This window comes from Trachypithecus francoisi, unplaced genomic scaffold (assembly GCF_009764315.1).
Source record: "Trachypithecus francoisi isolate TF-2019V2 unplaced genomic scaffold, Tfra_2.0 Lachesis_group10, whole genome shotgun sequence".
Taxonomy (NCBI): domain Eukaryota; kingdom Metazoa; phylum Chordata; class Mammalia; order Primates; family Cercopithecidae; genus Trachypithecus; species Trachypithecus francoisi.
The window spans coordinates 114,817,832-114,829,825 of NW_022681455.1; the positions used below are offsets into that span (position 1 = coordinate 114,817,832).

The window sequence follows — 11,994 nt, forward strand, 5'->3', positions numbered from 1 at the left end:
TTAGAAAACAGAGTTTACGGTGAAGAATGCTCAGGTCCGAGGAGGGTATGTGCTACACATCGGAACGATCTACGGTGACCTGAAAGTGGGGGATCAGGTCCGGTTGTTTATTGATGAGGTGAGTTGGGTTACTGTGGCCCCCATTGGATTTGGTTAGTAATCACCTTCTCCTCTGGCTTTAAATTGTCCTGTCACTGTTATCACTCCCTAGTGACATTGTAAGTAGGCCGCAGGGGTTAATTTCAGTGCATTTGGTGGATTGTGAGGGATGCAACTAAGAGTTAATCTGTATGTTCCCAAGTCAGTGATTTCAGTTAAGATCCTGTGGACTTGCTTTCATGGATTGCTTTTCTAACCTTACCTACTTCTTCAGGAGCCAAGGATGCTGAAGCATGAAGAGGTAGGCTCTGTGGCATGTGACAGAGCTCTAGAGTAAGAGTAGCTTAAAACAGAATAGCAGTGTATGTTCTGAAAAGCTCAAGCTGATATGGAGGCTCGGCCCCACAGAGTCAGAGGGCCTGGCTTCTCCTCACCTGTCACTCCAACTTCTTTCCTGGGGCGTTGCCTTTGATTTCCTGGTTCAGAGGATAGCTATCAGATCCATCGTCTAAGCCAGGGGTTGGCAAACTTTGTGTAAATAACTGGATACTAAATATTTTTGGCTTTGTGGACCACATGCTCTTGGTTATGACTACTCAGCTCTGTGGTTGGAGTGTACAAGCAGCCATTGACCATACGTAAACGATGCAGTGGCTCATGCCTGTAATCCCAGCATTTTGGGAGGCCAAGGTGAGCGGATCACCTGAGGTCTGGAGTTTGAGACCAGCCTGACCAACATGGAGAAACTCTGTCTCTACTAAAAATACAAAAGTAGGCCGGGCGTGGTGGCTCAAGCCTGTAATCCCAGCACTTTGGGAGGCTGAGATGGGCGGATCACAAGGTCAGGAGATCGAGACCATCCTGGCTAACCCGGTGAAACCCCGTCTCTACTAAAAAATATATAAAAAACTAGCCGGGCGAAGTGGCCGGCGCTTGTAGTCCCAGCTACTCGGGAGGCTGAGGCAGGAGAATGGCGTAAACCCGGGAGGCGGAGCTTGCAGTGAGCTGAGATCCGGCCATAGCACTCCAGCCTGGGTGATAGAGCGAGACTCCGTCTCAAAAAAAAAAAAAAAAATACAAAAGTAGCCGGGTGTGGTGGTGCATGCCTGTAATCCCACCTACTCGGGAGGCTGAGGCAGGAGAATCGCTTGAACCCAGCAGGTGGAGGTTGTAGTGAGCCGAGATTGCGCCATAGCACTCCAGACTGGGCAACAAAAGCAAAACTCCATATTAGAAAAAAAAAAAACTTTATAAAAATTTATAAACACACATTTGGGGAAGCTGAGGTGGGAGGATTGCTTGAGGCCAAGAGTTTGAGACCAGCTTAGGCAACAACATGAGACCCCATCTCTACAAAAAATACAAAATATTAGTTGGGGGTGGTGGTGTATACCTGTAGTCCCAGCTACTTGGGAGGCTGAGGCAAGAGGATCGCTTGAGCCCAGGAGTTTGAGGTGGCACTGAGCCATGATTGCACCACTGCACTCCATCCTGGGTAACAGAGCAAGACTGTCTCTAAAAATGAAAAGACAGATGACAGGCTAGATTTAGCCATAGGCCATCGTTTGGCAATTCCTGTTCTAGGTGGTGGAAAAGAAATGGGAGGACCTGTCCCATCCTTTTAATGGTAGGCAGCACTTCTGCTCAAAACCTGTTGACAAGAACTTAGTCACATGGCCACACTTAGCCGCAGGGAAGCTGGGAAGTGTAACCTTTATTCTGCACAGTCATATTTCCAATAAAAATTGTAGCACTTCGGGGTGCAGGTACCGGGAGATAACTAGCAGTCTATTACAGACCTCTCCATGAGCCCTTCTGCCCTTTCCAGCCCCGACGAAGACCCATCATGAGCAACCACACAGCTACGCATATTCTGAACTTCGCCCTGCGCTCAGTGCTTGGGGAAGCTGACCAGAAAGGCTCACTGGTTGCTCCTGACCGTCTTAGATTTGACTTCACTGCCAAGGGAGCCATGTCCACCCAACAGATCAAGAAGGCTGAAGAGATTGCTAATGAGATGATTGAGGCAGCCAAGGTAGGATGGGCGACGGCTGAATGCCTCCCCTCCCCGCACCATCACTGTCTGTCCACAGTCTCAGCAGTGCGGTGCTCTCACTCCGTTTTTACCAGATTCGTCCTGCATGTAGATTTGCTTAAAGCAGTGATTCTTCACCTGTGCTTTTGTAGGGGGCAGTGGTGGTTGCTGAAGGGGAGAGGGAGAGGCCTTTGTCTGACCCCCACCTTAGGAGAACCAGAGCTGTTCTAGTTAAGTCTGTTCACATAAAAGATTTGGTCCACAGTTTAACAAAATAGTTGTTGGAATTCCCATATTGATGCCCTTGACTTTGCATGTGGTGTGTGATTCAGGAAGCTCATGGCACATGCCAGGCAGAGTCAGGTCGGAATGCAAGTCCTGCCTGCAGGACCATGCTCTCCTGCCTTGTCGTACCGTACCTCCAGGGATCTCTTCCAGCTCTTTTCTGTCTTTTTTGTCTGGCAGCCCGTCTACACTCAGGATTGCCCCCTGGCAGCAGCAAAAGCCATCCAGGGCCTACGGGCTGTGTTTGATGAGACCTATCCTGACCCTGTGCGAGTCGTCTCCATTGGAGTCCCGGTGTCTGAGCTGCTGGGTGACCCCTCTGGGCCTGCCGGCTCCCTGACTTCTGTTGAGTTCTGTGGGGGAACGTGAGTACCATGGAGGGGCAGAGTAGACGGATCATCTGCCATCACCTTCTGAGGATGTAGGTCTTAGGCTAGAACAACTCTCGTCTTTCTAAGGTTGCAGTGAAGTCCTCAGAAATACAGTTGCTAAATAGTGTTCCCATTAGACCTCCCGTATCTGATGTTAACATTTCCTGATGAAACATTCCCAGGAGGATAAGGTGGAAAACATGGTATTCACACTTACCATGCAGTTGCTTGCTGCTGTTTGCTGGGCTGAAACTAACAAGAAGGCTAGTGTGAATCTGGGATTCAGCAAGGCCTGGAGTGCTCACTGAGCTCCTGACGTAGTCCTAGCGCTTTCCATTCCTGGTATGTCACTTAATTTCCTTTGACAGCTTGGGCGGCATCTAGGGAATGTAGCTCCATTGTCTCAGAGCCCCTGAGCAGGCTACGTGCTTGACCCAGCTCAGTGTGGCATGGGATAGCCACTTCTGCCAATTTGGATTTCTCTGTAGCTCTCTGGGCCTTTCTGGGAAGGTCATGGGGGCCTGGAAAGTTCCTGCTTCCAAATGAAGCCTTATCTAAAGAATTTTTTTGGGGGGGGGTGGAGTCTTGCTATGTCCCACAGGGTAGAGTGCAGTGGCACAGTCTCGGCTCCCTGCCAAACGATTTTCATGCCTCAGCCTCCCAAGTAGCTGGGACTACAGGCATGCGCCCCCATGCCCAGCCAGGAAGAGAACATTCTTTTTTGAGACAGAGTTTCGCTCTTGTTGCCCAGGCTGGAGTGCAATGGTGCCATCTTGGCTCACTGCAACCTCCGCCTCCAGGGTTCAGGCGAGTCTTCTGCCTCAGCCTCCCGAGTAGCTGGGATTATAGGCACCCACCACTACGCCCAGCAAATTTTGTTTAAGACGGAGCCTTGCTCTGTTGCCAGGCTGGAGTGCACATGGCTTGATCACAATTCACTGCAAACTCTGCCTCCCCGGTTCACGGCATTCTTCTGCTTTAGCCTCCCGAGTAGCTGGGACTACAGGTGTGTGCCACCATGTTCGGCTAATTTTTTGTATTTTTAGTAGAGATAGGGTTTCACCATGTTAGCCAGGGTGGTCTCGATCTCCTGACCTCGTGATCCACACACCTCGGCCTCCAAAAGTGATGGGATTACAGGTGTGAGCCACCGTGCCTGGCCTAATTTTGAATTTTTAGTAGAGACAGGGTTTCTCCACGAGTTGAGGCTGGTCATGAACTCTTGATCTCAGGTGACCCACCCATCTCAGCCTCCCAGAGTGCTGAGATTACAGGTGTGAGCCACCACGCCTGGCCAAAAAGAACATTCTTAATGTCATGGTTGAGACCGTCCAGGGTCCCCTGCAGGCCTCTGGCAGGCAGGGAGCAAGTGGGATGTGCAGAATAGGGTAGGGGTCTGGGGGATTGAGTTACAGGCTTTTCTGCCCAGCTGAATTGGGCAGGAAACAGCTTTCAAAAACTTTGTACAAGAGCTGGGTGCGGTGCCTCATGCCCAGCACTTAGGGAGGCTGAGGCAGGCGGATCACTTAAGGTCAGGAGTTCAAGACCAGCCTGTGCAACATGGTGAAAACCTGTCTCTATTAAAAATACAAAAATTAACTAGGAGGGGTGTTAGGTGCCTGTCTCCCAGCTACTTGGGAGGCTGAGGCAGGAGAATCACTTGAACCTGGGAGGTAGAGGTTGTGGTGAGCCAAGACCGCACCACTGCACTCTGGCCTGGGCAACAGAACAGGATTCTATCTCCAAAAAAAAAAAAAAAACCTTTATACCACTCTCAAAGAATGAGGATGAATTAATGAGCATTTGAGGTTCTCTGAACAACTGAGAAATAAAGCCTATTTGTTCAAGGGGTTGTGGTAAGATTTTAACAGCAATCCTCACATTGTCCCCTAACGAGCAGAATACAAAAATAGAGCATTAAGTTCCACCACAGGACCAAAACTGTCACATAGAGCCTAATGGTAAGACTGTATTGGATATTAAGGACCACAAAGCACTTTCCTGTTTGCCTCATTTAATTTGCATAGCAGCTACGTGGGGAGCATCATCCCCATCTGAGAGCTGAGAACACTCAGGTTTGGTGAGCTGGTGTGTCGCTCGGTGTCAGAACACTCTCAAGCCCAGGCTATCCCTGACTCTGAACCCATTCCTGCTTCTCTTATCCGCTAGTGGGACCCCCAGCCAAAGCTATCAGGACCTCTTTCACCATGGCCTTTGTTTTCTGCTATTCAGGCACCTGCGGAACTCAAGTCACGCAGGAGCTTTTGTGATTGTGACGGAAGAAGCCATCGCCAAAGGTATCCGGAGGATTGTGGCTGTCACGGGTGCTGAAGCCCAGAAGGTGAGCAGGTCAGGCTGGTTTGTGGCTTATCTGAAGAGGGCAAGAGGAGCCCAGTCTGCGAATCCATAGAGCAAACAGTGCTCCGCGTGGCTGCTGCAGTCAGAGTGAAAGTAGAGACTGGGCCACTTCTCCTGCCCCAGTAACCTACCCCTGCTTCGCAGAAGAAACCTGCCACCATACAAGATTTCCTAGCTTTCCTGTGTTTAGTCTTAAAATATATGTAAATCTGGCTATCTATCCCCTCTTATCTCCATGTGGAAGAGGGTGTAAGACATAGATTCGCTGTGGCTTCATGGCCCCCGGCACTGATCCATGTACCCCTAGGGGCGTGCTTAGTCTGAGGCCGTGCAGTAGAGGATGGGTGGGTGCTCTGTCATCGGAACTGGTGTGTCTGACTTGTGCTAAAGCCCCAGGGTTAGCCACTTCCTAGGTGATGGGGTTCCTGATTCTTGAGCTTGATCATCCCCAAGTCTGAGTTGGGTACAACCTTTGCCAGTGGGCCTGTGAGCACTGTGCTCCTTGCTGGGGCCTGGTGCTGCCAGTACCTGCTCCCCAGACACTTTTGGGTTATGTTGCTGCAGGGCCTGCCACTGGGGTTGCTGCAGCGGCTCAGACCCAGGATAGTGAGGCTGACTCAGGCCTCCTGCCTGGGGTTGACCCGGTGTCCCCTCCCAGGCCCTCAGGAAAGCAGAGAGCTTGAAGAAATCTCTCTCTGTCATGGAAGCCAAAGTGAAGGCCCAGACTGCTCCAAACAAGGACGTGCAGAGGGAGATCGCTGACCTTGGAGAGGTAGGGGTGGCTTCCCTCCCTCCTCAGGGCCTGACGCATGAGACATGCCCTGTCTTCAGTAAATCTACTGTAGTCCGTCAGGCCCTGGTTCTTGGTAAAATGGGCCTTTGGGCTGACTTCTGTTGTCCTGCAGCCTTGTAGCAGGGACCCCATGGATCCTGGCCTTGGACCCTGGAGGTTCCCTGCTGCCCCCCTTGCTGCTAGCAGGAGAGCTCTTCCCAAGCATGTGTGGGCACTGGGGTGGAGGGGACAAGGGGAAAAGGCTGCCCCCTGCTTCCAAGGCTGCCTGTCATTTATTTGCATTTCAAGCTGCCAGGAAGCTCATCACAGGCTATTCCCAGCCTGGTAAGGACTGGGCCTGACTTGGACCCTGGTTTCTGCCTTTCCTTTCTCTCTAGCCCTGCTTGTTTCACCTGCCGCAGCTGCTCCAGAAGGGACTGGTCTCAAAGCCAGAAGACAGCTTTGTGTTTTTGCTTTCCTTTGCCAGGACACTAGTCAGGGAGGACTTGGGTTCAGGTGGGGTGGGCTGGATCCTGACATCCTAGCAAGTTGTGGCCCAGATTCAGATGGTCTTCTGCTTCTGGTTCCAGGCCCTGGCCACTGCAGTCATCCCCCAGTGGCAGAAGGACGAATTTCGGGAGACTCTCAAATCCCTAAAGAAGGTCATGGATGACCTAGACCGAGCCAGCAAAGCCGATGTCCAGAAACGAGTGAGTCCTGGCAGCACCGGTGGCCAGTGTGTTTCCTAGGCAAAGGCCGGCAGGATCCAGCCAGGGGTTTGGGGCCTGGGCTTTTGGTCTGAGCTGCTCTTCTGGACTTTTTTCTTGCAGGTGTTAGAAAAGACAAAGCAGCTCATCGACAGCAACCCCAACCAGCCCCTCGTCATCCTGGAGATGGAGAGCGGTGCCTCAGCCAAGGCAACCCAGGGGCAGGGGCCCCCTCCCCTGGGGCTCATCAGCCCTCTGGTGGCTGATATGTGACCTCTGTGGTTCTGAGCCAAGTGGTTGCCTAAGGGCCCACTGTCTGGGATTAAGGTTGGGAGGAGCAGCAGCTCCAGGCATGTGGGAGGCACATCTGGGCCAGGTCATGGGCAGGGCCCGGCCCTGGGGGTCCTCCACCCAGGCCCTGAGGAAGGCACCTGCTCTGGGAAGGGGTGGGGGTGGGTGGCAGTCCTTCTGAGGGCTGCAAATGCTCACACTAGTGAGGGTCCCTGCTCCAGCACCATGGCCTGAGCCAAGTCCTCCCCACAGGCCCTGAATGAAGCCTTGAAGCTCTTCAAGACGCACTCCCCTCAGACGTCTGCCATGCTCTTCACGGTGGACAACGAGGCTGGCAAGATCACGTGCCTGTGTCAGGTCCCTCAGGTCAGAACCACCTCGCACCAGGGGGAAATGTTGGGTCTTAAGCTTGTTTGCTGAGGCCTGTGTGTGTACAACCTGCATTTAAAACAGCCCATCTCCTGCATGCCTGTCACCTTTGCCAGTACCCCTTACCCAGGCCTCCTCATTGGTTGCATCTGTCTGGTTGATACTTGGTTTTGCCACTCTGTCCTGTCCTGGCAGTGGCCATGACTGGCCCCTGTACTAGCCATAAAGTCTGTCTTGGTCTCCAGCAGTATCACCCAGGGCAAGGAGTGGGTGATGGCTCCTCCATCCTTTTTTCCTTCGTTCCTCCCTCAATCCCATTTTCTGTCATGACTTGCCCCTTCCCTTCCTTTCTTCTAGAATGCAGCCAATCGGGGCTTAAAAGCCAGCGAGTGGGTGCAGCAGGTGTCAGGCCTGATGGACGGTAAAGGTGGTGGCAAGGATGTGTCTGCACAGGCCACAGGCAAAAACATTGGCTGCCTGCAGGAGGCGCTGCAGCTGGCCACTTCTTTCGCCCAGCTGCGCCTCGGGGATGTAAAGAACTGAGCGGGGGAGGAGGTGGCTCCCACTGGCTCCATCCGTCCAGCCGGGAGCTCTTCATCTGCTACAAGAACATTTGAATCCTGGGACCTTTTGAGAGCCCCTCCTACCCTGGAAGTACCTGGAACACCCTCACGAGCAGTCCTGTGACTCAGCGCCCCTTACGCTTCTGCCCTGAGCCCTCCACATCAGTACCATCTGTCGAGAACCACTACCCCCGCATTGCTGTTGATCGTCATGCTCGCATCTGTAAATAACGGCTCTCCAGCCTGAGCTTTCCGCGTCAGCAAGGACGAATCGTTTTTTGCTGCAGAGAATAAAAGGACCACGTGCAATACTTAATGCCGCATGATCTCTATCCCTCTTCCCAGGTGGGGCTCGCTGTTTTGACAGCCCTTGGCCCCTGGCGTCTGTAGAATAAATGCTGTGGCTTCTACTGGCTGCTGTAGTGTTCACCTAGTCCAGCCCCAGAACCCTAAATTTTGGAAAAAGCCCCTGGGGTTGCCTCAAACGTTTGTGGAGGTGGAGGCCAAATAGGTAGGGTGACATAGAGCAAAGCGTTCATAATTCAGTAGATTGGGGGGGGGGTTAGTGGAAGCAGAGAAGCCTTGAAGCTACTCTCCCGCTCCCTTCCAGCGGGATGGATGGATCAGGCAGCCCTGCATGAGTGGGAGCAGGGCTCCGCGGACGCCGGCCGTTCTCCCTCCGAGCCTCCAGCGGGCGCTGTAGCGCCGCCCGTCACTCTCCCGACAGCCCTCACGCAGGCGCCCGTCTTTAAGCAACGGAAGAACCAGTAGGTGCGGCAGTAAGTTGGAAGGAAGCGGCTCGCACGCCAGGAGCCGCCATGCCCGGGGACCACCGCCGCATCCGCGGCCCTGAAGAGTCGCAGCCGCCGCAGCTGTACGCGGCGGAGGAGGAGGCGGCGGCGCTCGCCGCCCGCGACCCAACGCGACTGCGGCCCGTGTACGCGCGCGCGGGGCTGCTGAGCCAGGCCAAAGGCTCGGCCTACCTGGAGGCGGGAGGCACCAAGGTGCTGTGTGCAGTGTCGGGCCCGCGACAGGCCGAGGGCGGCGAGCGCGGCGGCGGCCCGGCCGGATCTGGCGGCGAGGCCCCGGCCGCGCTGCGCGGTCGCCTGGTCTGCGACTTCCGCCGCGCGCCCTTCGCGGGCCGCCGGCGCCGCGCTCCCCCGGGCGGCGGCGAGGAGCGTGAGCTGGCGCTGGCGCTGCAGGAGGCTCTGGAGCCGGCCGTGCGCCTGGGCCGCTACCCGCGCGCTCAACTCGAGGTGTCGGCGTTGCTGCTGGAGGACGGCGGCTCGGCCCTGGCCGCCGCGCTCACCGCCGCCGCGCTCGCCCTGGCCGACGCGGGCGTGGAGATGTACGATCTGGTGGTGGGCTGTGGCCTGAGCCTCGCGCCGGAGCCCGCGCCCACCTGGCTGCTGGACCCCACGCGGCTAGAGGAAGAGCGCGCCGCCGCCGGCCTCACCGTGGCGCTCATGCCTGTGTTGAATCAGGTGGCCGGGCTGCTGGGCAGCGGCGAGGGCGGCCTGATCGAGAGCTGGGCGGAGGCCGTACGCCTGGGCCTCGAGGGCTGTCAGCGCCTCTACCCCGTGCTGCAGCAGAGCCTGGTACGGGCCGCCCGCCGCAGGGGCGCCGCCGCCCAGCCCTGAACTAGAAGCCTGAGCAACGACGGACGCAAGCCAAGGACAGTGCTGCCGCCGTCTCTGAAAAGACCCTCGCCTCGGCCTCCAGCCTGCGTCGAGATAAGCAGCCGGAGCCCTGGAGAGCACCTGGGTAGGCCCTAGCAGAGCCAAGGCGCCGGACAGCTGTGGTGTTGGAAAGGCTTTTTACAAACCTCGTTAAAGGAACTTTACTTGAGCCGACTCTCAGCTGCGACCCAGTTGAGGAAACCTGTGAGCGCATCCTGACTCCCAAGTTGGAAACTTTAGCTGAACTTACCTGGAAGCTGGTACCTCGGAGCTGCTGTCATTCAGGCCAGCCAGTGACTCCCTCCGATATAACTGGGCGACTTTTCAGAGGATGGACAAGAAGACTCTGCCTTCTGTGTCTCAGCCAAAAGAAAGACCCTTTTATATTTGAAAAACGTCTTCTGGTGTGGTTCTTCTCGGTCCAGGATTTAAAAGAGCAAGGCTCCTTTGTTCTTGCTTCCTAGGTGTCAAGGGTCGCGACGGCATTGCCTTAAACGGGTTCTGTTCCTTAGGCCAACGTGAACAGGAGAGACGGGCTGAAAAGAACTGCAGAGCTGATGGGAGCGCTGTGATCTGGAGAAGCAGCTGCCCCCACACGAACCAGAGTCAGGGGAACTGCTGAGATGCGACAAGAGTAGGGAGAGTTGGCCGGGCGCGGCGGCTCACGCCTGTAATCCCAGCACTTTGGGAGGCCAAGGCGGGGAGATCACCTGAGGTCGGAAGTTCGAGACCAGCCTGACCAACATGGAGAAACCCCGTCTCTACTAAAAATACAATATTAGCCAGCACTAATGGTGGCGTATGCCTGTCATCTTAGCTACTCGGGAGGCTGAGGCAGGAGAATCGCTTGAACCCGGGAGGTGGAGGTTGCAGTGAGCGGAGATCGCACCATTGCACTCCAGCCTGGGCAACAAGAGCAAGACTCCGTCTCAGGAAAAAAAAAAAAAGTATGGCCCCAGAAGTGCACTGAGTGCACCTCATGCCCCAACCTGGCTTGGTGCTGGGTAGCTGAAAAGGGTTTTGCTCTGGGTAGAAGCCGGATCTGTCCTTGGCCATGTGCAGAACGGCACAACCCAAGCCTCCACTATGGGTGAGAAGTGGCGCCCTGGTTCTACAAGGAAGACCCTGAGCAGCACCGCAGAGGGCAGCTGCACTGCTAGGAAAGCCAGGTACAACCTGACTGAGTCACCACGAGGGTGGGGTCTTTCCTGTGTAGCTACCAGCCCTGCTGGTTTGGGCTCAAGACTGCGTGGGAGGAAGCCAGGTGACTGCCATTTATTTGAAAGGCAGCCTGGTCCCCTCTGCACTTGGCTTGGTGTTTTCAAGGGTGGACTCAGCTTCTCTAGGAAGGGCTGGCCTGGGTCAGCCCAAGGACCAGAATGAGTTTCTGGGGCCACACCGAGAACCCCTGACCAGGAAAAATACACATTTTATTTTTTCCCTTCTGACATACGCCTTTCTAGAGCAGGTCTGAAATAGTATCACGCCAGCGGGGATAGGACATGGTGTAATTCTGAAGGGTGACTTCCTAGAGTAGATGTGGAGTCTGGAGCCCAAAGAGGGCTATGTGGGGTACACAGAACATTCTAGCCGTTTCAGGGAGATTGGGAACTCAGGGAGATCTGTTGGCTATCTGTTGACTGGCGGTGCATCAGGAGGGGAGTGAAGATCAGCCGTGTCTGCATTCACACAAGGCTGAGGGTGCCCTCTGAGCGCTGGGGTGGGGTGGGGTGGGGTGGGGATGGGCTGTCATCTGCCCCTTGCAAGAGAGCCTCAGCTTCATGAGGATGGTGACCTGGTGCAGTCCCAGGCCACCTCCCTCCTAACCCTGTCAGTCCCAGGACCATCATCTCGAAATGCAACCTCTAAAGGAGCTAAACCCACCGCTGCAGGTTGGTCTTCTGCTTGTCTGGCCAAGCCCTGTGTCCACTTCCATTGCCCCAGCTCCAGATCAGGCATCTCAGGTCACTAAGGTGGCTTTCAAAACCTACGCAAGGCAAGGAGCTATCTATCCCAGAATGCCAGGAGCTGATGAGCCTGGAGGGCCTGGAGGGCCTGGAGGGGTTCCTGCTGCCTCCTGGCTGGCCTGGTCTTCAGCGTGGTTCTTCACCTGTAGGGAAAATAGAAGCAGGGCAGTGGCAGAGGGGCCGGAGGCATGGGAGGCTAGGAAAGGGGGGCCGCCTACTCAACATCTAGTCTCCCCCACACCCGCTTTCCATTTCCTCCCCAGAGCTTTGACGGCTCAGGGCTTCTCTATATTCTACCTAAGACCTAGAAACCCAGAACCACCAGGTTAAAGAAAGCTTTTCCCAGATATTACAGGTGTGACTCAGGCCCTGGGCAGCAGTGAAAGCCCTCCTGAGCCCAGCAGACCGAACACAGAGCTGGGTGAGTAGATGGGGGAGGGCTCCAGCCCCATTGTGGGCTGGGCATGGCCTGCCTCAGACCAGCAAGAGGTGGTGGTG

At 55.2% G+C, this 11,994-nt stretch overlaps 2 protein-coding genes across 3 annotated transcripts in view; both read left to right on the forward strand.

Annotated features, from left to right (window-relative positions):
• AARS1 (alanyl-tRNA synthetase 1) overlaps positions 1–8,263 on the forward strand; it is a 36,002-nt gene extending 27,739 nt beyond the window's left edge. For both annotated transcript variants that reach the window (XM_033218980.1, XM_033218979.1), the window contains exons 13-21: positions 5–118; positions 1,928–2,134; positions 2,600–2,784; positions 5,023–5,131; positions 5,807–5,920; positions 6,511–6,630; positions 6,751–6,837; positions 7,171–7,284; positions 7,645–8,263. In XM_033218980.1, the coding sequence (XP_033074871.1) occupies positions 5–118; positions 1,928–2,134; positions 2,600–2,784; positions 5,023–5,131; positions 5,807–5,920; positions 6,511–6,630; positions 6,751–6,837; positions 7,171–7,284; positions 7,645–7,830 (1,236 nt within the window). In that variant the 3' untranslated portion in view covers positions 7,831–8,263. The remainder of the gene's footprint in view (positions 1–4; positions 119–1,927; positions 2,135–2,599; positions 2,785–5,022; positions 5,132–5,806; positions 5,921–6,510; positions 6,631–6,750; positions 6,838–7,170; positions 7,285–7,644) is intronic.
• A 112-nt stretch (positions 8,264–8,375) lies between these two features.
• EXOSC6 (exosome component 6) lies at positions 8,376–9,924 on the forward strand. The gene has a single exon (XM_033218992.1). The coding sequence runs from the start codon at positions 8,669–8,671 to the stop codon at positions 9,488–9,490; it is 822 nt and encodes a 273-aa protein (XP_033074883.1). The 5' UTR covers positions 8,376–8,668; the 3' UTR covers positions 9,491–9,924.
• The last annotated feature ends 2,070 nt before the right edge of the window (positions 9,925–11,994 follow it).

Bases quoted from the DNA above. Each gene is read 5' to 3' on its own strand.
- EXOSC6 (XM_033218992.1), top strand. From the start codon at position 8,669: ATGCCCGGGGACCACCGCCGCATCCGCGGCCCTGAAGAGTCGCAGCCG.